At 53.9% G+C, this 27,957-nt stretch overlaps 2 protein-coding genes across 4 annotated transcripts; both read right to left on the bottom strand.

Moving 5' to 3' along the window:
- Positions 1-2,903: 2,903 nt before the first annotated feature.
- Positions 2,904-12,216, bottom strand: LOC149912879 (maestro heat-like repeat-containing protein family member 7). 2 transcript variants are annotated; one of them, XM_090131720.1, is made up of 19 exons: positions 11,906-12,216; positions 11,626-11,705; positions 11,294-11,419; positions 10,944-11,023; positions 10,606-10,717; positions 10,196-10,294; positions 9,838-9,942; positions 9,439-9,591; positions 9,157-9,308; positions 8,703-8,841; positions 7,698-7,849; positions 7,161-7,308; positions 6,570-6,707; positions 5,989-6,165; positions 5,263-5,418; positions 5,006-5,107; positions 4,791-4,893; positions 4,493-4,552; positions 2,904-4,226 (listed from the first exon to the last, which is right to left on the bottom strand). In XM_090131720.1, exons 1-19 carry the CDS (start codon positions 12,021-12,023, stop codon positions 4,078-4,080), a joined length of 2,349 nt encoding a protein of 782 aa, XP_089987846.1. In that variant the 5' UTR covers positions 12,024-12,216; the 3' UTR covers positions 2,904-4,077. The 2 variants fall into 2 exon arrangements, with proteins under 2 accessions (XP_089987846.1, XP_089987845.1); XM_090131719.1 differs by having other exon boundaries at positions 2,907-4,226; positions 10,944-11,419.
- Positions 12,217-18,333: 6,117 nt separating this feature from the next.
- Positions 18,334-27,650, bottom strand: LOC149912878 (maestro heat-like repeat-containing protein family member 7). 2 transcript variants are annotated; one of them, XM_090131722.1, is made up of 19 exons: positions 27,340-27,650; positions 27,060-27,139; positions 26,728-26,853; positions 26,378-26,457; positions 26,040-26,151; positions 25,630-25,728; positions 25,272-25,376; positions 24,873-25,025; positions 24,591-24,742; positions 24,137-24,275; positions 23,132-23,283; positions 22,595-22,742; positions 22,004-22,141; positions 21,423-21,599; positions 20,697-20,852; positions 20,440-20,541; positions 20,225-20,327; positions 19,927-19,986; positions 18,334-19,660 (listed from the first exon to the last, which is right to left on the bottom strand). In XM_090131722.1, exons 1-19 carry the CDS (start codon positions 27,455-27,457, stop codon positions 19,512-19,514), a joined length of 2,349 nt encoding a protein of 782 aa, XP_089987848.1. In that variant the 5' UTR covers positions 27,458-27,650; the 3' UTR covers positions 18,334-19,511. The 2 variants fall into 2 exon arrangements, with proteins under 2 accessions (XP_089987848.1, XP_089987847.1); XM_090131721.1 differs by having other exon boundaries at positions 18,338-19,660; positions 26,378-26,853.
- Positions 27,651-27,957: the final 307 nt, after the last annotated feature.

Raw genomic sequence — 27,957 nt, 5'->3', positions numbered from 1 at the left:
GATCGCTCCAGTTGCTGTGGACCAAACCAACCGAAGCAAACAAACAAACAAATAAAAACTGAAGCAAACAAGAGAAACTGTTTCCAGAAAATAAGCCTGCGGTGCAAGAAGTAATCTACTGCCCTTCCAGAAACATATGGACAGACGTGTGTTCTCCGCCCTGAGGAAAGACTCGGGTAGCAGTCTTTATTGCCCGTTCCCATATGCAGACCCACACGGAAAGACTATCTATTTTCCCTTCTGCCCACCAGTTCACTTCAAATGCAGCCCATTTCAGATCTGTCGAGGCCTCCAGGCAGCAATATGGAAAACCCAAGTCAAGGTATTGAGCTCTGGTTGGAATGAGGAACTGATTTGAGCCAGGAGGAATGGCAAGAAGTTCAAAAGGAAACTCTTGTGTTGTTTGTTGTCTACAATTGCTGAGATTGTTCATACATGATATGGACATTTAGGTTTCAGTATAAACTGTACAATGACTTTGACCGATGAGATAGAATGGATTTTGACTGTTATTTCTGGCACGGGCCACGTTTTGCTCTGACTATATTCCATCCCGTCTGCATTTCTAGTCTTGCAGAATGCCTCCATAGCACTTATAAGTGGATAAGGTCACAGAAATGGAACACAAACATGAACCAAAGCGTATTTACATGTGTCTCGCTCCGATTTATAGGAGGCAGAGGAGGTTCTTTTAATATCTGTGGGGCACAGCAAAGGCTGAAAGGACCATGATCATGATTCACAGGAGGAGAACAACAGAGGCAACAATTAGAGGGGCCCTGCCCCCAGCCAGGGGGTGGAAAGGGATAATGGAGTGTACTGAACTGAGTGGATTCCATGGCGCAGCACATCAGAACCACAGAAATACGAGTGCACTGTGGGCACCGGTGCACAGTGCACTCTTAACACCCCTGAGTCACAAAGGCACAGCAGTAATTTATATTTCTGGAGTGACTGGGGGCTCCCAAGAGTTGACTGTGTTGGAGGCCAAAATAAGCCTCACTGGTAAAGACTGGCAAAAGCACTCTATTGAGACTGGCGCAGGCGCTCTGTGGATACTTGGTATTGATTTCCTCAGAAGGGGATGTTTTATGGAGCCCAGCGGGTACTGGTGGGCCTTTGGAACAGCTGCTGTAGACAGAAGATGTTAAGCAGCACAGATTGTTCTATGAGCTGGTTTTGCTATTAAGCGAAGCAAAGTGAAGGGACCCGCACAGGAAATTCAGTTCTTAGGCGTAACTTGGCAAGACGGGCATTGTCACATCCCAGCAGATGCGGTCAACAAGATTACAGCTGTGTCTCCCCGCTCTTGTAAGAAAGAGCCGTGATCTCTTCTGGGCACAGTGGGCTTTTGGAGAATGCGTGTTCTGAACTATAGCCTCACTGTAAGACCTCTTCATCAGGTGATGCAGAAGAAGAAGAATTTTAGGTGGGGCCCCAGTCAGCAGCAGGCTTTTGAGCAAATTAAACAGGAGATAGGCAGAGCTGTGACCGTGGGGCCAGTAAGGATGGGACATGATGTAAAAAACATCCTCTAGACTGCTGCTGGAGAGAGGCCGCAGGAGATACCTGAGGCCGTCCTCTTGCATTCTGGAGTCGAGCACTCACAGGCTCTGAAGAGCATTATAGTATGACTGAAAAGGAGTGGGTTTGAGCTGCTCCCAGAGTAATCAATAGTACTGATACGCAGGTCCTTTTAGCACCTCGACTGCCGGTGCTAAGTGTTTAAAGGGAAGGTTCCCTCCACCCATCATGCCACCAGTGCCACTTGGAGTAAGTGACTTGCATTGATTACACAGTACGTTGTGGAGTTAGTTACATGAGCATGAAGGAGATACGAAGAAGTGACATGAAAACCCACTTCCGCAAGAGGAGCCCAGTTCCCTCAACCTTTCCTCATATGAGAAGTGCTCCAGCCCTCTGATCGTCTCAGTGGCCCTCCTCTGGACCCGCTCCAAGAACTCCACGTCCCTCCTGTACTGGGGGTCCTTTGTCTGGATGCAGAACTGCAGATGGAGCCTCACAAGATGTGAGCAGAGGGGGACAATCACCTCCCTCTCCCTGCTGGCCACCCCTTTCTTAATGCAGCCCAGAACACAGTTGGCCTTCTGGCCTGCAAGTGCACACTGCTGGCTCATGTCCAGCTTCTCGGCCACCAGGACCCCTGTTTTGATGACAGAGCACCATCCGTTAGGAAGACGCTGTTTTTAACATCTGGTCTTTGGACTGCTCTTGTCCAAAAGCTTTTGCTAGCAACCTTGTCATACTATGGAGATTTGCTATTGAGACAGAAAACTCAGAGTGCCAAAAGGAAGGGATTATTTCACAAGGTTATGCAGGAAGAAAAAGTCAGGATGAGTAGTAGGAAAGTCAGTAGCTCAAGGACACAGAGCGAGGATTTCTGTTACAAAGTAGGTTATTGCCACAGGTAGATGAGAGCTTAGCAAAATCTTGCCCTTCAATTGAATGCATGCTGTGTTTGCTCGTTTGGTAAACTGTGCAGCTCCGTGTATCTCTGATGGCAGTCTTTGCTTAGGCAGTCGCATCTACAGCCTGCCAACCCCTTCCCTCTCTATTCTTTATAGCCAAGCAAATGCCATCTATATGCAAAAGCCTGACCATTTACCAAGTAGGTGGCCCACGATGCCATCCAAACTCCTTGCTCTCCTGTATCTCCTGCTTTCTATTTCTTTACCAGTGCCTGTAGTATTCCAACTCAGTCTCTCCTTCCTCAGTTCTTGTGCACAAGGGCCTTCCCACCAGAGTACCAAATCAGTTCATATGAGAAATTTCCTCAAGTGACTCTTCTCCCTACGCATTTACTCTACCTCCGTTTTGTTGATTTCCTTAGTAGTAAAAATAATATTACTGTTATTTTAAGAGTTGTATGTCAGCAAAGAAGGTTTGCAGAATCATTCTTTGCCCCGTTTTGAAATGCAAACTGAAAACCAGAGATAGAGCTCTGAGTCTGGATTTCTGGGTCTCCCAGATATAAGAAAAGAAAAGATGTTTTTTTTCCCCTTGAAATACAAACCCATTTGTCTTATTCCACATGACGCTCATGCTCAGGCACACAGCACAACTGAGAAGCAGAAGCTTTGCTTCCCAGCACTTCAGCTTTGCAAGAAGCTAGGAGAACCATTACTTTCTTGCTTTGTATCTGTCACAGGCCCAGCAAAATGAGCAGGTATCTTGTTCAGGGCTGCGTACGTGTCCACCCATGAAGTTAGTCTTATTTTGTACACGGAGGGCGTAGTGGCCTTGACAGAGTTTGAAGAAAGGCCACGAGGTTCTTAGGAATGATGAATGCCGGTTTGGGATTTTTTTTTTTTTTTTTTTCAGTGGAACTGCATGCTGTTGCTGAGTGTCCAGTTCTCCAAAGGATCTGTATCTCCACCCGAGGCCTCTGGTCCCCCTGGAGAGAATCAACAGCATTTCCCAGCTGAGTATCGTCAGCAGACGTGCTGAGGATGCACTCCTACAGCCCACCGCTACAGAAACCTTGCACATAAGCTCAACTCGGGAGGACACCAAGGGAATGGCTTTGCAATCCGAGTCTTCTTTGTAAGGACAGATGTGACATACAAAATCAAACTCCATAAGGCATGTAAAGTTATATAGTAGGTATGTTTATTATGGTGCCGGGTGCGAGGGTGATGACTCCTAACTCGCACAACGAAACACTTGTTGGTTGCTTATTTATCACACCAAATCATACATATAGGTAAGATGACACAACAGGTGGGTTGAGCTTGCTTGAACAGTTCCAAGATGTCGTCATAATGTTCCAATTAGGTCGGGGAAATCATTATGATATGTTCCGCCTCTGCATGCATGCGTTCTGCTCTCTGGTGGTCACAGGCAGAGGTCTTCTCCAAGTCTTCTTCACAAAGGCTTTCTGGTGTACTTTTCGCCTTAGTCAGTCACTAACTACAGACCCAGTTCAACCAGCAGGTTCCTGTTCTTTGTTTCAAGATGTCTGTCAAGGAGCTCCTGGACTCCTTGCGTTGTTAAGGGGGTCTGTCTTGCATGACAGGAATGCGTGTCATGGCAATGTCACTGTTCTAGAATTACATTTCAGGTGGTTATGCAGGGGCAGCAGCAGAGTGCTGCGAGCCTGCTCCGTCCTGATGCCTCCTGCTGCCTTTGATGTCTCAGCATCTGTATTGTGTCGGCTGCCAGGGAACGGACTGCCAGACAGATGTCATCTTCCAAAGGCTGAAAGGCTGCAACAGAAGGAAACAGAACAGAGATGAAACCCACCAGCACCTCCTGACCGTACCATCGCGACTCATTGCTCTTCCAGGCCCAGAGTAGCATGTGAGACTGAGGGATCAGCTGGAAGCCACTGCTCAGGAGTGCCCTACCTGCCCCAGGAATGCTCCTCTGTCCCTGCAGCATTTCCTTGCAGCAGAGCAAGGCACAGCTGCATGCTGCCCAAGCTCAGCCCCCTGCCCCCCGCCCCAGCACACGCAGCACTGCCCTCACTCACCACTGCAGATTTCATTCAGCATTTCCTCACTTTGTTCCCCAGATTGCTGCACAGCCAGCCCTAGGGAAAGAGCTCCCGTCAGACGCCCACTCTCCAACACACTCCCCAGAGCACAAACTGCAGCCCAGCCAGCCCAGTTGATCCCCTCCCGTGCTGCAGGCAGGGATGGTGCCCGAGGGGGCACCTGAGCAAGGCACCCATTGGGGCTACTAGCACGAGCAGGCTGTATCCGGGGGCCGCAGGGCTACGCCTTGCTGCTAGGGCAGGGCCCAAAAAGGGACTCAGGGGTTGGGCTCACTGATGAATTTGACAGCTTCGCATCGCAAGGAGGTCTGAGAATCCTTCAGGTATGGCAGGCTCTGCCACAGGTATTCCTCCACTGTCCTCTTGTCCTGGTGCAGCTGGAGAAGAGCAGAAAGGCATGGGACTTGCAGAGCCTCCCCAGATGCAGGTGCAACCCCTCCTGCCAGCATCCCCTTTCCCCCAGCAAAAAGGTGGGGGCTGTGTCCTTACCAAACACCTCCTGATCGCTGCTATGTACTCCTGCCGGGCCCGGTGCTTGAGCTCCTTCCACTTCAGGAATTCTGCACAAGCCACGAGTGCTTCCCCAGATGCCTACACAACAATAGATGCAGGGAGATGGCACCACAGACACGCTTCCCAGCGTCTGAGTTCTTGCTGAACTCGCTCTCAATTCCCAGACCATCGCTGCCACCGCTGAGGTGTCAGCACATCCTTGCCTGCATTTTGGTCAGGTCTGTAATTTGTACCTGTGCTACTCTCGGGGTCTCATCACTCATCTGAAATAGCAGAGGCAGCAGGGCCCTGCGCACGGCCTTCTTCATGTTTCCCTTCTTATACCACAGCACAGCGTCCATCGTATCTTTGAAGAGGCGGATGGAGCCTTCTCGCACTTCACTTGACACCTGAGGGGGAACACGCAGACCTCAGCAACGCACTCTCACTGCCCATGGCGAGCACGAGCGGAGGCTTGGCTGATGTGAAAGGAGATGCTTTGCAGTCACATTCTGCACCATGGCGCTGTGCAGTCGTGCAAAGCAGTGCAACAGGTTTCCAGCACAAGGTGCCTGTGCCCCCAGGCCCCCCAGCAGGTCAAAGCAGCGCTCCTCAAGAAAATCTTGTCAAGGAGACAGGGCTGGTCCTCGGCAGTGCCTCCAAGGCACACACTGCCCACTCAGCCTCCAGCTCCCTGCTGTGGCTCCTGGAGAGAATGCCTGGCACGGGTAGAGGAGGGAGCACTGGCGGGTCTGAAAGTACCCTTTGGCAGAAGATGCTTAGCACAGCAGCCAAGCTGGGCCCCAGCACAGGGGCCTCACATCACGAGGAACAACCAAGCTACGCTGCCAAGGACAAGGCCTGCTGGGCTGCAGAGCCCAGAAGACATCTCATTCTCGAGAGCTGGAGAAGCAAAGAAAGGAGAACGCCCTCTGGTCGAGCACCCACCCACGGAGATCAGCCTCCCACGGCAGACTTACATGATTAAAAAGAGGCAGAATCTTCTCAGCCAGCTCCAGAGCAATGGGACTGGCATGCCTCTTCTCCAGGTGGCGCACTACATTTCTGAAGATGTTCAGCACCTTCAGAGTAATGGGCGTGTTGGCAAACTGCTGGGTCTCCATGATGTCTGGAAGCAGGGCTCGTATGACACTTGCCTGTACAAAACACAGATTTCCTTCTCACCAAAAGGACAGTGGCCACCCTGGCCTAAAACCTCTGATTACAGAGCACCAGCTACACGCTTTGCTTGCTGGTAGCTGCCACAGGAATGGCAGCGGCAGACTATGGGCAGGCGTGCACTTATAGCGATGGGGAAGACAGGAGAAGGAGGGCAGGTGAGCAAGAACGCCATGGCCCCTGCTCGGCCACCGCCTTTTCCAACAGGCCCCCAGGTAACCCATCTGGAAAGCTCCTGGAAATCTCCCCAGGCAGCCACCAGGCCCCACCAGGCCATCACCCCGACTCCTGAGTCTCAGGCAACCCCAAGGCACAGTGTTGCCCTCCACTCCAGCGCCAGGCTCCTCAACAGGAGGGCTTAATTTGACTAGGTCCTGCTCACCATCTCAGATCTCTTGGACAGCAGGACCAGGCCTCTGAGCACCAGACAGAGCAGTGGCAGGCTTTCAATGTTCAGAAGCCTCTGCAGGACTGCAGGCTTACACAGCTCTTTCAGCATCTCTTCAGTAGGGTGCATCACCTGAAACAAAGGCAAGCAGTGAGAGCCAGGCAGAGGCAGCAGGACTCCCTGCACCCTGCAGCTCCTGGCTCTTCTTGCAGCTCAGGGCTGGGCACTGGGAGACACAGCGTGGCCTGGGGCAGCAGCGCCTTTGGAGGGCTCCACCATCCCTCTGTGCCCCAGGCCTAGCACTATGCAGGATGACTTTCTGGCCTGCTCCTCCTGCCCTCTGGCCTTCAGAAGCCTTTGAGGAGCAGGAGCTGGCACAAGAGAGGCACCAGCCGAGGGTGGCCACAGGCACTAAAGCCAGCTCAGCCTGCATGGAGGCAATGGCTCTCCCCAGCCCCAGCCGTGGCTCTGTTGCTGCAACAGCCCTGTCTCAGGTTTCCAGTCTGGGGAGCAAGGCAGGGGAAGGCGGGGAGCTGGGCAAAGAGAGCCCCGAAGGACAGCACGGTGCCTTGTCCAGTTACTCACAGTGAAGCGGAGGAGGCCCAACTCCGCTGTGGTGACATTAAATATCTCACACAACTGTTGGTCCTGGAGAACATTGCTGAGTTCATCCAAGATCCTCTCTGAAGATTCCAGCATGGGAAGCACACTGTTCCACATCTCCAGGGTAGCGCTGCAAAGAGCAATGCTGTGTCAGCAGGGCTGCCTCCGCCACAGCGCCATGGCTCACGCAGGCCCAGCAGGCCCCAGGCTGTGCTTCAGCCCGGGCCCTGCCACCCCGCGTGCTTGGGGAGGTCTGGTGGCCCGGCCTGGGCAAGCAGGAGGGGCTGAGGTGGCCTTCCCCGAGGGGCAGAGCAGAAGCCTGACGAGAGGCTGTGGGCTGCCTTGGTGGGTGTGAGCTGCTGCAGCCCTGAGGAAAGCACAGTGCGCTGGAAAGCACAGTGCGATGGAGCGCCTGCTCCTCGGGGGTGTCCTGCAGCTTTCCTTGGCTCTGGCAGCAGGAGCGTCTCTGAGCCCTGCTCTTCTCAGGGAACAAACACACGGGGCTGTCTGGGCTGGTACCTTTCACACTGGGGAAGGTCGATCAAAACACTCCTCAGGACCTCTCTGGGAAACTGGATGGTCAGACTGTCAAGCAGTGAGAAGAGCGTCTTTTGAGGTGATTTGCTGCTCCTTTCCAGGCTTCTCTGGATGGACCCCAGAATCTCTGGCACCTGTTGCAAGAACACGGGGAGAATGCTGCTGTCACTGCAGCCAATTGCACCCCAGCCACCGCTATTGCTGCCCTGCCCATTGCTCTTTGCTGGTTTCAGATGGCTTCAGATCACAAACAGCAGTGGAGGGAAGAGCATATCGTTGGCATGGCTGATGCAAAAGTAGATGCTTCAGAGTCACATTCTGCACAAAGGCGCTGTGCGGCCATGCACAAAGCAGTGCAACAGGTTTCCAGCACGGGGTGCCTGTGCCTCAAGTGCTTCCCCAGCCACCCCACCAGGTCGAAGCAGAGCTTCCCAGGCACCACACCACAGCTGAGACAGGGCTGGCCCTCAGCAATGACTTCAGGGCACTCACTGCCCATTTGGTGTCCGCATTTCTGCTGTGGCACCTGGAGAGAGTGCCTGCTGCTGCTGGTAGAAAAGGGAGCACTGGAGGGTCTGAAAGTAAGCCTTGGTAGAAGAAGCTTTGCACAGCGGCCAGGCTGGGCCCCTGCACGGAGGCCTCACATCACCGAGAACAACCAAGCTGTGCTGCCAGGCACAAGGCTTGCTCCTCCTGCCCTCGGACCAGCACAGACTCTTGCTCTCACGCCTTTGAAGAGCAATCGACCTTTGAGAAGCTGGCACAAAAATGGCACCATACATGGGTGGCCACGGGAACTTTCCCTCTCTGGCCCTGCAGCCTACTCAGCCTTGCGGAGGCCATGCCTCTCCCTAGCCTAAGCCACAGCCTCAACTCTGCCTCTGCCCTGCCCCAAGTTTCCAGCCTGGGGAGGAAGGCAGCGGGAGGCAGGGAGCTGGGCAAAGAGAGCCCTGAAGGACAGCACGATGCCTTGTCCGTGTAACTCACAGTCAGACGAAGGAAGCCCAGCCCCACTGTGATGATCGTGCATGGCTCTTCGTCCTGGAGAAGGCAGCGCAGTTCATCCAAGATTTTCTCTGAAGATTCCGGCATGGTAAGCACCATCTTCCAGATCTCCAGGGTAGCGCTGCAAAGAGGGAGCAATGCTGTGTCAACAGGGCTGCCTCAGCCACAGCGCCATGGCTCAGGCAGAACCAGCAGGCCCCAGGCTGTGCTGCAGCCCTGGCTCTGACACCTCGCGTGCTTGAGGAGGTCTGAGGACCCGGCCTGGGCAAGCAGGAGGGGCTGAGGTGGCCTTCCCCGAGGGGCAGGGCAGGAGCCTGACGAGAGGCTGTGGGCTGCCTTGGTGGGTGTGAGCTGCTGCAGCCCTGAGGGGTCCACTGGCACTGGAAAGCACAGTGTGATGGAGCGCCTGCTCCTCGGGGGTTGTCAGGGCTGGTACCTGTCACTGTGTGGTAGGTGGGTCAATACGCTTGTTAACACATCTCTGGGAAACTGGCATGCCAGCACGTCAAGCAGTGACGGGAGGATTGCCTGAACTGATGTGCTGCTGCTTTTCAGCTTTCTGCAGAGGTACCCCAGAATCTCTGGCACCTGTTGGGAGGACAGAAGGAGAAGGAGACAGAAGGAGATTTGCCCTGCTGCCACTGAGATTACTGCTCTTCCCAGTGCTCTGGCTTGACTCAAAGTGGCTACGGATGCCCAAGAGCATCTGAGTGCTTACTTCTGTTAGCCAGGTGCCAGGGTCTTTCAAAACCATATCCAGTATAATCCTGGCATACTCCTTGTCCTCAGAGCTGCAGTCAGCAATGGTCTTATCAAGGGTTATGAGGACGATGCCTGTAATCTGAGGAGTGCGGAGGAATCTTCTAAGCAGCTATGGTAGGAGGGAGAAAAGGGAGGGAAGACAAGTCAGACTGAGTGTGAGAACATAGTGTGGAGGGAGAAGACGAGAGGAAAAGGGCCAAAGAAGACACTTGCTTCAGGGCAGAAACATGCTGAGGGCCCCCACCTTGTCTCTCAGTGCCCAAGCTTGTCTCTCAGATACCCCTAAGCTGTAGAGGCAGCTCTGGGATGCAAAAAGAGGAAGAGGGAGCAGGCTGGAATGTTCACGTCTCCTTACCTGCTGCCTGAAAGTGCTGGCCATGAAACCGCAAAGCTTCCAGACCTGCTTCATAGCCCTCTCACGCACAATTCTGGCCCCGGAGAAGGTGAAGGACAGCAGCAACTGTGAGGAGAGGAGCTGCTGGTTAGCTGGGACTGCTGATGCCCACTCCAGCAGAAGCAGGTCTGCCGAGCTCCTGGCTGGAACCACGGCATCCATCCAGACTCAGGCACCCTGAGCTCGAGCCAAGCCCATCTTGGGGCTACTGCCACTGGGGCCGCTTGCCGGCTCCAGCTGCTGCCAGTGCCGTTTCCAAGGAGAGGGCTCAAATTCTACCAAAGGGACCTCTGGGGGCAGAGCTCTACAACAGACAGACCTCCAAGATACTCTGCAGCCAATTATTGACGCTGCTGATGGGATGGCTGGGATGGCTGTCTAGCATAATCTGCAGCATGTTGTCCATAGCATTCAGGGTCTGCAAAGAGAACAGTGGGTTTTGTAGAAGTCTTTCAGAGGTCGCTCTCACCACCAGGAGACTGCTGTGAACCCCTCTGGCTGCCAAGGAAGGACACTCACACCCAGGGGCTGCAGAGCCGCAAAGCTGCTGTGCACAGACCAGGCTTCAAGCACAGAGTGTTGCCGGGCCCAGGGCGTGAGAGGTAAGGAGTGAGGGGCAGCAAGGGCGGGAGCCTGCCCTGCAAGGATCTTTCTTAACCTCTGGACACAAAGAATCCAGGGAGCAGCCCAGAGGCCTGAGGTTCAGTAGTTGCACCTACTGGTACGTACATGGTTGTAGAGGCAAATGTTCAATTCCCTCCTTGGAGGAAGGTAGAAGATGACACTGCAGCACACGTTTAAGAGATGTAGCATTTCGTCTTCTGCAATTGCGTTCACTTCACTGCAAGTAGGGAGACCTTGATGTTAGGAGCAGTGCCTCGGTGCTGGGATGGATGGGGAGCCCTGCCAGGAGGCACCTCCTCCTCCACGGGGCTGGCCTGGGTCAGAGGACAGTCCTGATGCCACCAGCTCTGGGGCAAGAGCCAAGACCCAGCGGAGAGCTGTGTCAGGGCCACCAGGATCGAGCCCTGGGGATGTGCTGGCAAAACCAGGGGCTGGGCAGGTACCTCAAGGCAGCAATAGCATTCATGCAGTGGTATCTCAGGGCAGTGTTCAGCTGCTCCTTGGGCTCCTCGCACAGTAGAGCCTGCAAAGCACAACCGGGATGGCACCTGGCAGCCACCAGCACCCAGCACCAGCAAACCCGGCACCGGCTGGTAGGGCCTGAGTAGCCCCAGTGCCCCTTGACCAACACGGGCACCCAGATGCTGCTTTCCACCTCCACTGCTGAGGTCTCAGCAACACCTGGAGTCCCATCTGGGGCACATCGGTGTCCGTGCACAATTTCCCTGCCTCCCTCTCCCCTTGCCCTGTGCCCCTCACAGGGCGCAGATTCCTGGGTGCCATGTCCCCTCACCTCAATGTTCTCTGTCAGATTGTTTAGGAAGCAGAAGACATCCAGGCTGTCTGTCAAGCCCGTCTTTCCAGCGGTGCTGCACAGTGAGCAGATGCAGTTCAGGAACTGCATCTTCTGCACCAGATCCTGGCAGGCACACAAGAGACCAAGGAGTATGAGCACAGAGCGCCACGGTCAGAGGGACCGAGTGTTGCAGGGTGTGGCGCAGTGTGGCAGGCCCGCAGGGCAGCAGCCGCTCTGCCCAGCCAGCAGCCCTCCTGCAGCCTGAAGGCAGAGCCAGAAAGACCATCTGGAGATGCAGGCACAGCCAAGACGGAGATGGCTGCTATTACCTTTTCCTCGCTGATGACGTAGGCTTCAATGCAATCTATGGCCTCCTTTTCCATTTCATAAACAGGCAGCCAGTCATCATCTAACCAAGGAAGAGAGTGAGCAGCGCTGTAGAGGGGCCAAAGGCAGGCACAAGCAAAGGAAGGAGCTCTGCCCGCTCCAGCCCTGGGCCCGCTCCCCTGACACAGCCTGCCCGTGCCTGTCAGGACAAGGGGCCCTGGTGTCGAGCAGGGGGCACTCACTGCCCCAGCCCTGCCCACCCTGCTGGGGACCCTCACTCACCAGCATACAGTGGCTGCACCTCAGTCACCTGGTAGGGCTCCGGTGAAGGTCTTCTCTCCTGGGGAGCCCTACTCTCAGCCCAGGCCACCCTGGGTCGTTTAGGAGGTTTCCTCACCATCTCGTGCAGTGAGGGCTGAGGGTGGGGAGGGGGCAGCCGTGGGACTGCCAAGGGTAGAGTGAAACGACGTGGGCTGCGCTCGGGGGCTCCTCGCCAGACCCGCACACTCCTGCCCTGTCGCCTCGCTGTCCTGCCGGACACTGCGGGGCCGCCGTGTCGGTGCCGGCTATGCCTGGGTGTCACAGGGACGGGTCACAAAGGGCCCCACTGTGATCCGCTGCCCCGCCCGGGCGGGGCTGGTTCCGGGCCCCCGGTTGCAATGGCGTAGACCAGACTCCCCAGGGGGAGGGGATGTGTGCGCCTGCTTATCCAGAAAGCTTTGGAAGTGGGCCTGAGAGCAGCTGGACTGCCCAGGCTTTCCTGTTTCTACTGAGGCCAGAGATGGCTGCAGCAGGACAGAGGAGGAAGACGAAGACTCGCTGTCAGCTCACACGCTTGTGAGCTCCAAGGTCCTTATGATTTCTGAATCATAAAGATGGAAATGATAAGCTTCACACAGGAGATACAGTTCCGTGCCCTTATTTCTGTTTAGCTGACAATACACTGTCAAATAATTGGGAACACCGCACTCCAGGAAGGCATTTCCCTGCACTTGATCAGATAATTTTTTTTCTTCTTCTTCTTTTGTTTTATAATCTCTAAACAATACCCATCTGGGGAACGCGGTCTTTTAGAGATTTGGCCTTCTCTTGATGCCACCTGGGCAGGACTGCCGCAATGCCATTAAGTCGGCTTTGATACTTGTCTTCACCGCACCTCATACAGACATAGAAATCAAGTTAAACGGAACGGCTAATACTGATATTAAGGCTTAAGAAGCCTTACAGAGCCACAAAATGAGCAGAAGAGAATAATGAAAGATTTTAACTGAAGATCTGGTAACTTTGCAGAACATACATAAACTCTGGTTCTTTGGATTGTAGTTTGCCTGGGTTGGGACAATTTTTCATATTTTCAGATGGTCTGCTTGAAAACTAGATGGCTATAATTTGTAGGGAGTTTGGGGTTTCTGGTTTGTTTTTTTGGTTTTTTTTGGTGAATGAGGATGCAATAGCAATCTTTTCTCGGTTCTGTATAACCTGAGTGCCTAAATCATTTTTTATCCACCATATGTGAGCTTGCTGACGTGTAAAACCTCTAGCCACAAGCCTGTCACACAAAGACACACTGTCTCATAAGAAAATATTTTAAAAAGTGGTGCCTCTAATAAGAAATTTTGATGATGAAATTTTGATGATGCATGTCATTTTTTGGTTATAGCTTTATGTGCAGGCCTGTGCTAAATTGCTGTTCCATTCAACTGTTTGTAGCTGAACTCAAAGCCGACGAAGTAGACGCTGCTGACCCACTTTGTGGCGTTGTTAGCTACTGTAATGGAAAATTCAAATATGGAGAGATATGATTGGGGTGGAACACTTGATGCGGTGTGAAAGTAAATGCCTTCTTCAGAAATATACGTGACAGCTGCTGGGCAACTGGCCAGGTTTTCCGTAGGACTGGTTTTCCTCAGAAAAAACTGGCCAAGTCACATCAGCAGGATCTGAAGACCATCCTTTCCATTACTGGAAACCCGTGGCTTCCTTGTTCTGCTCTGGTGTGTTTCACAAAATGCATGTATTTCTCAGAATCACAGAATCATAGAATCACAGAATCACAAGGTTGGAAACGACCTATAAGATCACCTAGTCCAACTGTCTTCTCATGACCACTGCTACCACAAGCACTAACCCATATCTCACAGCGCCTCATCCAGACGCCTCTTGAACACTGCCAGGGATGGCGACTCCACCACCTCTCTGGGCAGGCAGTAAAGCAACAAGCAAAGCAATTTGCAGCAGTAAAGCAACATGCTCATATTGATTTAAATCTCTGACGTTTATTTAATGTATTTAAATAATGGGGAAAACACTGAAAACACAGAAATGGCAGCACTGGCCAGAACCAGCAAGACCCTTTTCGAGTTCTGGAGACAGCTGCATTTTAACGTTTTATATCAAGCTTTATGTCAACTATTTCGTGCTCAGAAGAGAAATAGTTCCCTTCTTCTGTGCTCTCTCTCACTGCACTATTCTTCTGTAGCTAGTTTGTCACGGGTTATCCTTAGATATAAGTCCGTGACAGGGGGCACAGGACCCGGGAAGAAGAGAGGAAAAAAAAAAGGCACGAACGGTTTGCCGCGACCCGGCCGGCCCCGGGCCACGTGCGCTCCGGGAGAGGCGGAAGGGCAGAGAGCTAGCCGGTAGTTTTAACAGAAAGAAAACACAACGACAACGATCTCAGGAGGAAGGGTAATTTACTGAATCTAACTAAACCAAACAAAACGAGAGAGACAAGAGTATCAAGAAATGAGAGTCAAACCACGATAGTGCGAGGGAAAGCACGTGCTTTCTCTGCGGCGAGCCGAGACGGCGGAGCCGGGCCAGATGGGGAGAGGCAGCCGCTCCGGGTCGTGTCCGCAGCTCCACCCCGCTGCCTCTGCCCGCCAGCTCGTCCGGGGATGCCGTCCCCTCCCCTCCCATCAGGATGCTCAAAGAGTCCACAGCAGTAAACGGAACCAGAACATTAACTCGTTAACTCCCACTGGTCCACATGATGTTCTGATGTGGAATACTGACAACAAAAATCACAAAACCACAACATAGTTCCAGGTCTGCATCTCTTGGCAGGCTAAAATCTTCACAGAATCACAGGGGTTGGAATGGACCTCAAGAGATCATCCAGTCCGGCCCCCCTGCTACAGCGGGATACCCTACTCAGGTAGGCATCCTGCCAGGCCTTGGATATCTCCATAGAAGGAGACTCCTCAGCCTCTCAGGGCAACCTGTGCCAGCGCTCCGTCACCCTTACCGTACAGAAGGTCTTCCACATGTTAGTATGGAACTTCCTATGTTCATCTTTTAGGCCATTACTCCTCATCCCCCAAGTTTAATCAGTGGCAGCTTATCCTGTTGTGGCAATTGTGGAGCACTGTCCTTCAATTTAAATAGCAGTTTCACTCCCCTGGCTGTGTGGAGAACACACACGATTGATGGAAGCCACCGTATTGCACCTCAGACCTCGCCTCACCTCACCTCACCTGCGTGTCAGGCTTTGTTTGCTAGACTCAGCCATCTTCCTTCTCACAGCACAGGATTTCTGTGCTCTGCATCCCTATGAAGCCTGCTTCTGCTCGAGTTCTGACTGTCTTTCTTGAAAACAAATGACCAGGAGGCTACTCTCTAATTTACTCGATCTAATATTTTTGTTCTCTGCCCTGCAGATCACCTGCATCCCCCGTCACTGACTACACGGCATTTTAAACCTCTTGTTTAGGTCAGCTGTGCCCAGCATTTAGGGCCAGCAGATAATCCTTCATCCACTGTGACAGAAGACACAAAAACTTGGTCCATACCTGCTGTAGACAAGCTGCTGTCCTACTTTAAAAAAACAAACAAACCAACCAGCCAAAGCAAACAAACAAACAAAAACTGAAGCAAACAAGAGAAACTGTTTCCAGAAAATAAGCCTGCGGTGCAAGAAGTAATCTACTGCCCTTCCAGAAACATATGGACAGACGTGTGTTCTCCGCCCTGAGGAAAGACTCGGGTAGCAGTCTTTATTGCCCGTTCCCATATGCAGACCCACACGGAAAGACTATCTATTTTCCCTTCTGCCCACCAGTTCACTTCAAATGCAGCCCATTTCAGATCTGTCGAGGCCTCCAGGCAGCAATATGGAAAACCCAAGTCAAGGTATTGAGCTCTGGTTGGAATGAGGAACTGATTTGAGCCAGGAGGAATGGCAAGAAGTTCAAAAGGAAACTCTTGTGTTGTTTGTTGTCTACAATTGCTGAGATTGTTCATACATGATATGGACATTTAGGTTTCAGTATAAACTGTACAATGACTTTGACCGATGAGATAGAATGGATTTTGACTGTTATTTCTGGCACGGGCCACGTTTTGCTCTGACTATATTCCATCCCGTCTGCATTTCTAGTCTTGCAGAATGCCTCCATAGCACTTATAAGTGGATAAGGTCACAGAAATGGAACACAAACATGAACCAAAGCGTATTTACATGTGTCTCGCTCCGATTTATAGGAGGCAGAGGAGGTTCTTTTAATATCTGTGGGGCACAGCAAAGGCTGAAAGGACCATGATCATGATTCACAGGAGGAGAACAACAGAGGCAACAATTAGAGGGGCCCTGCCCCCAGCCAGGGGGTGGAAAGGGATAATGGAGTGTACTGAACTGAGTGGATTCCATGGCGCAGCACATCAGAACCACAGAAATACGAGTGCACTGTGGGCACCGGTGCACAGTGCACTCTTAACACCCCTGAGTCACAAAGGCACAGCAGTAATTTATATTTCTGGAGTGACTGGGGGCTCCCAAGAGTTGACTGTGTTGGAGGCCAAAATAAGCCTCACTGGTAAAGACTGGCAAAAGCACTCTATTGAGACTGGCGCAGGCGCTCTGTGGATACTTGGTATTGATTTCCTCAGAAGGGGATGTTTTATGGAGCCCAGCGGGTACTGGTGGGCCTTTGGAACAGCTGCTGTAGACAGAAGATGTTAAGCAGCACAGATTGTTCTATGAGCTGGTTTTGCTATTAAGCGAAGCAAAGTGAAGGGACCCGCACAGGAAATTCAGTTCTTAGGCGTAACTTGGCAAGACGGGCATTGTCACATCCCAGCAGATGCGGTCAACAAGATTACAGCTGTGTCTCCCCGCTCTTGTAAGAAAGAGCCGTGATCTCTTCTGGGCACAGTGGGCTTTTGGAGAATGCGTGTTCTGAACTATAGCCTCACTGTAAGACCTCTTCATCAGGTGATGCAGAAGAAGAAGAATTTTAGGTGGGGCCCCAGTCAGCAGCAGGCTTTTGAGCAAATTAAACAGGAGATAGGCAGAGCTGTGACCGTGGGGCCAGTAAGGATGGGACATGATGTAAAAAACATCCTCTAGACTGCTGCTGGAGAGAGGCCGCAGGAGATACCTGAGGCCGTCCTCTTGCATTCTGGAGTCGAGCACTCACAGGCTCTGAAGAGCATTATAGTATGACTGAAAAGGAGTGGGTTTGAGCTGCTCCCAGAGTAATCAATAGTACTGATACGCAGGTCCTTTTAGCACCTCGACTGCCGGTGCTAAGTGTTTAAAGGGAAGGTTCCCTCCACCCATCATGCCACCAGTGCCACTTGGAGTAAGTGACTTGCATTGATTACACAGTACGTTGTGGAGTTAGTTACATGAGCATGAAGGAGATACGAAGAAGTGACATGAAAACCCACTTCCGCAAGAGGAGCCCAGTTCCCTCAACCTTTCCTCATATGAGAAGTGCTCCAGCCCTCTGATCGTCTCAGTGGCCCTCCTCTGGACCCGCTCCAAGAACTCCACGTCCCTCCTGTACTGGGGGTCCTTTGTCTGGATGCAGAACTGCAGATGGAGCCTCACAAGATGTGAGCAGAGGGGGACAATCACCTCCCTCTCCCTGCTGGCCACCCCTTTCTTAATGCAGCCCAGAACACAGTTGGCCTTCTGGCCTGCAAGTGCACACTGCTGGCTCATGTCCAGCTTCTCGGCCACCAGGACCCCTGTTTTGATGACAGAGCACCATCCGTTAGGAAGACGCTGTTTTTAACATCTGGTCTTTGGACTGCTCTTGTCCAAAAGCTTTTGCTAGCAACCTTGTCATACTATGGAGATTTGCTATTGAGACAGAAAACTCAGAGTGCCAAAAGGAAGGGATTATTTCACAAGGTTATGCAGGAAGAAAAAGTCAGGATGAGTAGTAGGAAAGTCAGTAGCTCAAGGACACAGAGCGAGGATTTCTGTTACAAAGTAGGTTATTGCCACAGGTAGATGAGAGCTTAGCAAAATCTTGCCCTTCAATTGAATGCATGCTGTGTTTGCTCGTTTGGTAAACTGTGCAGCTCCGTGTATCTCTGATGGCAGTCTTTGCTTAGGCAGTCGCATCTACAGCCTGCCAACCCCTTCCCTCTCTATTCTTTATAGCCAAGCAAATGCCATCTATATGCAAAAGCCTGACCATTTACCAAGTAGGTGGCCCACGATGCCATCCAAACTCCTTGCTCTCCTGTATCTCCTGCTTTCTATTTCTTTACCAGTGCCTGTAGTATTCCAACTCAGTCTCTCCTTCCTCAGTTCTTGTGCACAAGGGCCTTCCCACCAGAGTACCAAATCAGTTCATATGAGAAATTTCCTCAAGTGACTCTTCTCCCTACGCATTTACTCTACCTCCGTTTTGTTGATTTCCTTAGTAGTAAAAATAATATTACTGTTATTTTAAGAGTTGTATGTCAGCAAAGAAGGTTTGCAGAATCATTCTTTGCCCCGTTTTGAAATGCAAACTGAAAACCAGAGATAGAGCTCTGAGTCTGGATTTCTGGGTCTCCCAGATATAAGAAAAGAAAAGATGTTTTTTTTCCCCTTGAAATACAAACCCATTTGTCTTATTCCACATGACGCTCATGCTCAGGCACACAGCACAACTGAGAAGCAGAAGCTTTGCTTCCCAGCACTTCAGCTTTGCAAGAAGCTAGGAGAACCATTACTTTCTTGCTTTGTATCTGTCACAGGCCCAGCAAAATGAGCAGGTATCTTGTTCAGGGCTGCGTACGTGTCCACCCATGAAGTTAGTCTTATTTTGTACACGGAGGGCGTAGTGGCCTTGACAGAGTTTGAAGAAAGGCCACGAGGTTCTTAGGAATGATGAATGCCGGTTTGGGATTTTTTTTTTTTATTTTTTTTCAGTGGAACTGCATGCTGTTGCTGAGTGTCCAGTTCTCCAAAGGATCTGTATCTCCACCCGAGGCCTCTGGTCCCCCTGGAGAGAATCAACAGCATTTCCCAGCTGAGTATCGTCAGCAGACGTGCTGAGGATGCACTCCTACAGCCCACCGCTACAGAAACCTTGCACATAAGCTCAACTCGGGAGGACACCAAGGGAATGGCTTTGCAATCCGAGTCTTCTTTGTAAGGACAGATGTGACATACAAAATCAAACTCCATAAGGCATGTAAAGTTATATAGTAGGTATGTTTATTATGGTGCCGGGTGCGAGGGTGATGACTCCTAACTCGCACAACGAAACACTTGTTGGTTGCTTATTTATCACACCAAATCATACATATAGGTAAGATGACACAACAGGTGGGTTGAGCTTGCTTGAACAGTTCCAAGATGTCGTCATAATGTTCCAATTAGGTCGGGGAAATCATTATGATATGTTCCGCCTCTGCATGCATGCGTTCTGCTCTCTGGTGGTCACAGGCAGAGGTCTTCTCCAAGTCTTCTTCACAAAGGCTTTCTGGTGTACTTTTCGCCGTAGTCAGTCACTAACTACAGACCCAGTTCAACCAGCAGGTTCCTGTTCTTTGTTTCAAGATGTCTGTCAAGGAGCTCCTGGACTCCTTGCGTTGTTAAGGGGGTCTGTCTTGCATGACAGGAATGCGTGTCATGGCAATGTCACTGTTCTAGAATTACATTTCAGGTGGTTATGCAGGGGCAGCAGCAGAGTGCTGCGAGCCTGCTCCGTCCTGATGCCTCCTGCTGCCTTTGATGTCTCAGCATCTGTATTGTGTCGGCTGCCAGGGAACGGACTGCCAGACAGATGTCATCTTCCAAAGGCTGAAAGGCTGCAACAGAAGGAAACAGAACAGAGATGAAACCCACCAGCACCTCCTGACCGTACCATCGCGACTCATTGCTCTTCCAGGCCCAGAGTAGCATGTGAGACTGAGGGATCAGCTGGAAGCCACTGCTCAGGAGTGCCCTACCTGCCCCAGGAATGCTCCTCTGTCCCTGCAGCATTTCCTTGCAGCAGAGCAAGGCACAGCTGCATGCTGCCCAAGCTCAGCCCCCTGCCCCCCGCCCCAGCACACGCAGCACTGCCCTCACTCACCACTGCAGATTTCATTCAGCATTTCCTCACTTTGTTCCCCAGATTGCTGCACAGCCAGCCCTAGGGAAAGAGCTCCCGTCAGACGCCCACTCTCCAACACACTCCCCAGAGCACAAACTGCAGCCCAGCCAGCCCAGTTGATCCCCTCCCGTGCTGCAGGCAGGGATGGTGCCCGAGGGGGCACCTGAGCAAGGCACCCATTGGGGCTACTAGCACGAGCAGGCTGTATCCAGGGGCCGCAGGGCTACGCCTTGCTGCTAGGGCAGGGCCCAAAAAGGGACTCAGGGGTTGGGCTCACTGATGAATTTGACAGCTTCGCATCGCAAGGAGGTCTGAGAATCCTTCAGGTATGGCAGGCTCTGCCACAGGTATTCCTCCACTGTCCTCTTGTCCTGGTGCAGCTGGAGAAGAGCAGAAAGGCATGGGACTTGCAGAGCCTCCCCAGATGCAGGTGCAACCCCTCCTGCCAGCATCCCCTTTCCCCCAGCAAAAAGGTGGGGGCTGTGTCCTTACCAAACACCTCCTGATCGCTGCTATGTACTCCTGCCGGGCCCGGTGCTTGAGCTCCTTCCACTTCAGGAATTCTGCACAAGCCACGAGTGCTTCCCCAGATGCCTACACAACAATAGATGCAGGGAGATGGCACCACAGACACGCTTCCCAGCGTCTGAGTTCTTGCTGAACTCGCTCTCAATTCCCAGACCATCGCTGCCACCGCTGAGGTGTCAGCACATCCTTGCCTGCATTTTGGTCAGGTCTGTAATTTGTACCTGTGCTACTCTCGGGGTCTCGTCACTCATCTGAAATAGCAGAGGCAGCAGGGCCCTGCGCACAGCCTTCTTCATGTTTCCCTTCTTATACCACAGCACAGCGTCCATCGTATCTTTGAAGAGGCGGATGGAGCCTTCTCGCACTTCACTTGACACCTGAGGGGGAACACGCAGACCTCAGCAACGCACTCTCACTGCCCATGGCGAGCACGAGCGGAGGCGTGGCTGATGTGAAAGGAGATGCTTTGCAGTCACATTCTGCACCATGGCGCTGTGCAGTCGTGCAAAGCAGTGCAACAGGTTTCCAGCACAAGGTGCCTGTGCCCCCAGGCCCCCCAGCAGGTCAAAGCAGCGCTCCTCAAGAAAATCTTGTCAAGGAGACAGGGCTGGTCCTCGGCAGTGCCTCCAAGGCACACACTGCCCACTCAGCCTCCAGCTCCCTGCTGTGGCTCCTGGAGAGAATGCCTGGCACGGGTAGAGGAGGGAGCACTGGCGGGTCTGAAAGTACCCTTTGGCAGAAGATGCTTAGCACAGCAGCCAGGCTGGGCCCCAGCACAGGGGCCTCACATCACGAGGAACAACCAAGCTACGCTGCCAAGGACAAGGCCTGCTGGGCTGCAGAGCCCAGAAGACATCTCATTCTCGAGAGCTGGAGAAGCAAAGAAAGGAGAACGCCCTCTGGTCGAGCACCCACCCACGGAGATCAGCCTCCCACGGCAGACTTACATGATTAAAAAGAGGCAGAATCTTCTCAGCCAGCTCCAGAGCAATGGGACTGGCATGCCTCTTCTCCAGGTGGCGCACTACATTTCTGAAGATGTTCAGCACCTTCAGAGTAATGGGCGTGTTGGCAAACTGCTGGGTCTCCATGATGTCTGGAAGCAGGGCTCGTATGACACTTGCCTGTACAAAACACAGATTTCCTTCTCACCAAAAGGACAGTGGCCACCCTGGCCTAAAACCTCTGATTACAGAGCACCAGCTACACGCTTTGCTTGCTGGTAGCTGCCACAGGAATGGCAGCGGCAGACTCTGGGCAGGCGTGCACTTATAGCGATGGGGAAGACAGGAGAAGGAGGGCAGGTGAGCAAGAACGCCATGGCCCCTGCTCGGCCACCGCCTTTTCCAACAGGCCCCCAGGTAACCCATCTGGAAAGCTCCTGGAAATCTCCCCAGGCAGCCACCAGGCCCCACCAGGCCATCACCCCGACTCCTGAGTCTCAGGCAACCCCAAGGCACAGTGTTGCCCTCCACTCCAGCGCCAGGCTCCTCAACAGGAGGGCTTAATTTGACTAGGTCCTGCTCACCATCTCAGATCTCTTGGACAGCAGGACCAGGCCTCTGAGCACCAGACAGAGCAGTGGCAGGCTTTCAATGTTCAGAAGCCTCTGCAGGACTGCAGGCTTACACAGCTCTTTCAGCATCTCTTCAGTAGGGTGCATCACCTGAAACAAAGGCAAGCAGTGAGAGCCAGGCAGAGGCAGCAGGACTCCCTGCACCCTGCAGCTCCTGGCTCTTCTTGCAGCTCAGGGCTGGGCACTGGGAGACACAGCGTGGCCTGGGGCAGCAGCGCCTTTGGAGGGCTCCACCATCCCTCTGTGCCCCAGGCCTAGCACTATGCAGGATGACTTTCTGGCCTGCTCCTCCTGCCCTCTGGCCTTCAGAAGCCTTTGAGGAGCAGGAGCTGGCACAAGAGAGGCACCAGCCAAGGGTGGCCACAGGCACTAAAGCCAGCTCAGCCTGCATGGAGGCAATGGCTCTCCCCAGCCCCAGCCGTGGCTCTGTTGCTGCAACAGCCCTGTCTCAGGTTTCCAGTCTGGGGAGCAAGGCAGGGGAAGGCGGGGAGCTGGGCAAAGAGAGCCCCGAAGGACAGCACGGTGCCTTGTCCAGTTACTCACAGTGAAGCGGAGGAGGCCCAACTCCGCTGTGGTGACATTAAATATCTCACACAACTGTTGGTCCTGGAGAACATTGCTGAGTTCATCCAAGATCCTCTCTGAAGATTCCAGCATGGGAAGCACACTGTTCCACATCTCCAGGGTAGCGCTGCAAAGAGCAATGCTGTGTCAGCAGGGCTGCCTCCGCCACAGCGCCATGGCTCACGCAGGCCCAGCAGGCCCCAGGCTGTGCTTCAGCCCGGGCCCTGCCACCCCGCGTGCTTGGGGAGGTCTGGTGGCCCGGCCTGGGCAAGCAGGAGGGGCTGAGGTGGCCTTCCCCGAGGGGCAGAGCAGAAGCCTGACGAGAGGCTGTGGGCTGCCTTGGTGGGTGTGAGCTGCTGCAGCCCTGAGGAAAGCACAGTGCGCTGGAAAGCACAGTGCGATGGAGCGCCTGCTCCTCGGGGGTGTCCTGCAGCTTTCCTTGGCTCTGGCAGCAGGAGCGTCTCTGAGCCCTGCTCTTCTCAGGGAACAAACACACGGGGCTGTCTGGGCTGGTACCTTTCACACTGGGGAAGGTCGATCAAAACACTCCTCAGGACCTCTCTGGGAAACTGGATGGTCAGACTGTCAAGCAGTGAGAAGAGCGTCTTTTGAGGTGATTTGCTGCTCCTTTCCAGGCTTCTCTGGATGGACCCCAGAATCTCTGGCACCTGTTGCAAGAACACGGGGAGAATGCTGCTGTCACTGCAGCCAATTGCACCCCAGCCACCGCTATTGCTGCCCTGCCCATTGCTCTTTGCTGGTTTCAGATGGCTTCAGATCACAAACAGCAGTGGAGGGAAGAGCATATCGTTGGCATGGCTGATGCAAAAGTAGATGCTTCAGAGTCACATTCTGCACAAAGGCGCTGTGCGGCCATGCACAAAGCAGTGCAACAGGTTTCCAGCACGGGGTGCCTGTGCCTCAAGTGCTTCCCCAGCCACCCCACCAGGTCGAAGCAGAGCTTCCCAGGCACCACACCACAGCTGAGACAGGGCTGGCCCTCAGCAATGACTTCAGGGCACTCACTGCCCATTTGGTGTCCGCATTTCTGCTGTGGCACCTGGAGAGAGTGCCTGCTGCTGCTGGTAGAAAAGGGAGCACTGGAGGGTCTGAAAGTAAGCCTTGGTAGAAGAAGCTTTGCACAGCGGCCAGGCTGGGCCCCTGCACGGAGGCCTCACATCACCGAGAACAACCAAGCTGTGCTGCCAGGCACAAGGCTTGCTCCTCCTGCCCTCGGACCAGCACAGACTCTTGCTCTCACGCCTTTGAAGAGCAATCGACCTTTGAGAAGCTGGCACAAAAATGGCACCATACATGGGTGGCCACGGGAACTTTCCCTCTCTGGCCCTGCAGCCTACTCAGCCTTGCGGAGGCCATGCCTCTCCCTAGCCTAAGCCACAGCCTCAACTCTGCCTCTGCCCTGCCCCAAGTTTCCAGCCTGGGGAGGAAGGCAGCGGGAGGCAGGGAGCTGGGCAAAGAGAGCCCTGAAGGACAGCACGATGCCTTGTCCGTGTAACTCACAGTCAGACGAAGGAAGCCCAGCCCCACTGTGATGATCGTGCATGGCTCTTCGTCCTGGAGAAGGCAGCGCAGTTCATCCAAGATTTTCTCTGAAGATTCCGGCATGGTAAGCACCATCTTCCAGATCTCCAGGGTAGCGCTGCAAAGAGGGAGCAATGCTGTGTCAACAGGGCTGCCTCAGCCACAGCGCCATGGCTCAGGCAGAACCAGCAGGCCCCAGGCTGTGCTGCAGCCCTGGCTCTGACACCTCGCGTGCTTGAGGAGGTCTGAGGACCCGGCCTGGGCAAGCAGGAGGGGCTGAGGTGGCCTTCCCCGAGGGGCAGGGCAGGAGCCTGACGAGAGGCTGTGGGCTGCCTTGGTGGGTGTGAGCTGCTGCAGCCCTGAGGGGTCCACTGGCACTGGAAAGCACAGTGTGATGGAGCGCCTGCTCCTCGGGGGTTGTCAGGGCTGGTACCTGTCACTGTGTGGTAGGTGGGTCAATACGCTTGTTAACACATCTCTGGGAAACTGGCATGCCAGCACGTCAAGCAGTGATGGGAGGATTGCCTGAACTGATGTGCTGCTGCTTTTCAGCTTTCTGCAGAGGTACCCCAGAATCTCTGGCACCTGTTGGGAGGACAGAAGGAGAAGGAGACAGAAGGAGATTTGCCCTGCTGCCACTGAGATTACTGCTCTTCCCAGTGCTCTGGCTTGACTCAAAGTGGCTACGGATGCCCAAGAGCATCTGAGTGCTTACTTCTGTTAGCCAGGTGCCAGGGTCTTTCAAAACCATATCCAGTATAATCCTGGCATACTCCTTGTCCTCAGAGCTGCAGTCAGCAATGGTCTTATCAAGGGTTATGAGGACGATGCCTGTAATCTGAGGAGTGCGGAGGAATCTTCTAAGCAGCTATGGTAGGAGGGAGAAAAGGGAGGGAAGACAAGTCAGACTGAGTGTGAGAACATAGTGTGGAGGGAGAAGACGAGAGGAAAAGGGCCAAAGAAGACACTTGCTTCAGGGCAGAAACATGCTGAGGGCCCCCACCTTGTCTCTCAGTGCCCAAGCTTGTCTCTCAGATACCCCTAAGCTGTAGAGGCAGCTCTGGGATGCAAAAAGAGGAAGAGGGAGCAGGCTGGAATGTTCACGTCTCCTTACCTGCTGCCTGAAAGTGCTGGCCATGAAACCGCAAAGCTTCCAGACCTGCTTCATAGCCCTCTCACGCACAATTCTGGCCCCGGAGAAGGTGAAGGACAGCAGCAACTGTGAGGAGAGGAGCTGCTGGTTAGCTGGGACTGCTGATGCCCACTCCAGCAGAAGCAGGTCTGCCGAGCTCCTGGCTGGAACCACGGCATCCATCCAGACTCAGGCACCCTGAGCTCGAGCCAAGCCCATCTTGGGGCTACTGCCACTGGGGCCGCTTGCCGGCTCCAGCTGCTGCCAGTGCCGTTTCCAAGGAGAGGGCTCAAATTCTACCAAAGGGACCTCTGGGGGCAGAGCTCTACAACAGACAGACCTCCAAGATACTCTGCAGCCAATTATTGACGCTGCTGATGGGATGGCTGGGATGGCTGTCTAGCATAATCTGCAGCATGTTGTCCATAGCATTCAGGGTCTGCAAAGAGAACAGTGGGTTTTGTGGAAGTCTTTCAGAGGTCGCTCTCACCACCAGGAGACTGCTGTGAACCCCTCTGGCTGCCAAGGAAGGACACTCACACCCAGGGGCTGCAGAGCCGCAAAGCTGCTGTGCACAGACCAGGCTTCAAGCACAGAGTGTTGCCGGGCCCAGGGCGTGAGAGGTAAGGAGTGAGGGGCAGCAAGGGCGGGAGCCTGCCCTGCAAGGATCTTTCTTAACCTCTGGACACAAAGAATCCAGGGAGCAGCCCAGAGGCCTGAGGTTCAGTAGTTGCACCTACTGGTACGTACATGGTTGTAGAGGCAAATGTTCAATTCCCTCCTTGGAGGAAGGTAGAAGATGACACTGCAGCACACGTTTAAGAGATGTAGCATTTCGTCTTCTGCAATTGCGTTCACTTCACTGCAAGTAGGGAGACCTTGATGTTAGGAGCAGTGCCTCGGTGCTGGGATGGATGGGGAGCCCTGCCAGGAGGCACCTCCTCCTCCACGGGGCTGGCCTGGGTCAGAGGACAGTCCTGATGCCACCAGCTCTGGGGCAAGAGCCAAGACCCAGCGGAGAGCTGTGTCAGGGCCACCAGGATCGAGCCCTGGGGATGTGCTGGCAAAACCAGGGGCTGGGCAGGTACCTCAAGGCAGCAATAGCATTCATGCAGTGGTATCTCAGGGCAGTGTTCAGCTGCTCCTTGGGCTCCTCGCACAGTAGAGCCTGCAAAGCACAACCGGGATGGCACCTGGCAGCCACCAGCACCCAGCACCAGCAAACCCGGCACCGGCTGGTAGGGCCTGAGTAGCCCCAGTGCCCCTTGACCAACACGGGCACCCAGATGCTGCTTTCCACCTCCACTGCTGAGGTCTCAGCAACACCTGGAGTCCCATCTGGGGCACATCGGTGTCCGTGCACAATTTCCCTGCCTCCCTCTCCCCTTGCCCTGTGCCCCTCACAGGGCGCAGATTCCTGGGTGCCATGTCCCCTCACCTCAATGTTCTCTGTCAGATTGTTTAGGAAGCAGAAGACATCCAGGCTGTCTGTCAAGCCCGTCTTTCCAGCGGTGCTGCACAGTGAGCAGATGCAGTTCAGGAACTGCATCTTCTGCACCAGATCCTGGCAGGCACACAAGAGACCAAGGAGTATGAGCACAGAGCGCCACGGTCAGAGGGACCGAGTGTTGCAGGGTGTGGCGCAGTGTGGCAGGCCCGCAGGGCAGCAGCCGCTCTGCCCAGCCAGCAGCCCTCCTGCAGCCTGAAGGCAGAGCCAGAAAGACCATCTGGAGATGCAGGCACAGCCAAGACGGAGATGGCTGCTATTACCTTTTCCTCGCTGATGACGTAGGCTTCAATGCAATCTATGGCCTCCTTTTCCATTTCATAAACAGGCAGCCAGTCATCATCTAACCAAGGAAGAGAGTGAGCAGCGCTGTAGAGGGGCCAAAGGCAGGCACAAGCAAAGGAAGGAGCTCTGCCCGCTCCAGCCCTGGGCCCGCTCCCCTGACACAGCCTGCCCGTGCCTGTCAGGACAAGGGGCCCTGGTGTCGAGCAGGGGGCACTCACTGCCCCAGCCCTGCCCACCCTGCTGGGGACCCTCACTCACCAGCATACAGTGGCTGCACCTCAGTCACCTGGTAGGGCTCCGGTGAAGGTCTTCTCTCCTGGGGAGCCCTACTCTCAGCCCAGGCCACCCTGGGTCGTTTAGGAGGTTTCCTCACCATCTCGTGCAGTGAGGGCTGAGGGTGGGGAGGGGGCAGCCGTGGGACTGCCAAGGGTAGAGTGAAACGACGTGGGCTGCGCTCGGGGGCTCCTCGCCAGACCCGCACACTCCTGCCCTGTCGCCTCGCTGTCCTGCCGGACACTGCGGGGCCGCCGTGTCGGTGCCGGCTATGCCTGGGTGTCACAGGGACGGGTCACAAAGGGCCCCACTGTGATCCGCTGCCCCGCCCGGGCGGGGCTGGTTCCGGGCCCCCGGTTGCAATGGCGTAGACCAGACTCCCCAGGGGGAGGGGATGTGTGCGCCTGCTTATCCAGAAAGCTTTGGAAGTGGGCCTGAGAGCAGCTGGACTGCCCAGGCTTTCCTGTTTCTACTGAGGCCAGAGATGGCTGCAGCAGGACAGAGGAGGAAGACGAAGACTCGCTGTCAGCTCACACGCTTGTGAGCTCCAAGGTCCTTATGATTTCTGAATCATAAAGATGGAAATGATAAGCTTCACACAGG

Source organism: Phasianus colchicus, chromosome Z, assembly GCF_987193195.1.
Source record: "Phasianus colchicus chromosome Z, bPhaCol1.hap1.1, whole genome shotgun sequence".
Lineage (NCBI taxonomy): Eukaryota > Metazoa > Chordata > Aves > Galliformes > Phasianidae > Phasianus > Phasianus colchicus.
Note: the sequence above shows the minus strand (reverse complement) of the source record. Positions and strands in the feature narration are given on the sequence as shown.

What these genes read in the sequence shown, in the direction of transcription:
- LOC149912878 (XM_090131721.1), bottom strand. Translation starts at nt 27,457, where the DNA reads ATGGTGAGGAAACCTCCTAAACGACCCAGGGTGGCCTGGGCTGAGAGT. An exon ending in TGTCCAAGAGATCTGAGATG is followed by an intron (nt 21,600 to 22,003) that starts GTGAGCAGGACC and finishes TGTTTTGTACAG; the next exon opens with GCAAGTGTCATACGAGCCCT. An exon ending in GCTGAATGAAATCTGCAGTG is followed by an intron (nt 19,661 to 19,926) that starts GTGAGTGAGGGC and finishes CTTCTGTTGCAG; the next exon opens with CCTTTCAGCCTTTGGAAGAT.
- LOC149912879 (XM_090131719.1), bottom strand. Translation starts at nt 12,023, where the DNA reads ATGGTGAGGAAACCTCCTAAACGACCCAGGGTGGCCTGGGCTGAGAGT. An exon ending in ACGTCATCAGCGAGGAAAAG is followed by an intron (nt 11,420 to 11,625) that starts GTAATAGCAGCC and finishes TGTGCCTGCCAG; the next exon opens with GATCTGGTGCAGAAGATGCA. An exon ending in TGGGCCTCCTCCGCTTCACT is followed by an intron (nt 6,708 to 7,160) that starts GTGAGTAACTGG and finishes CCTTTGTTTCAG; the next exon opens with GTGATGCACCCTACTGAAGA.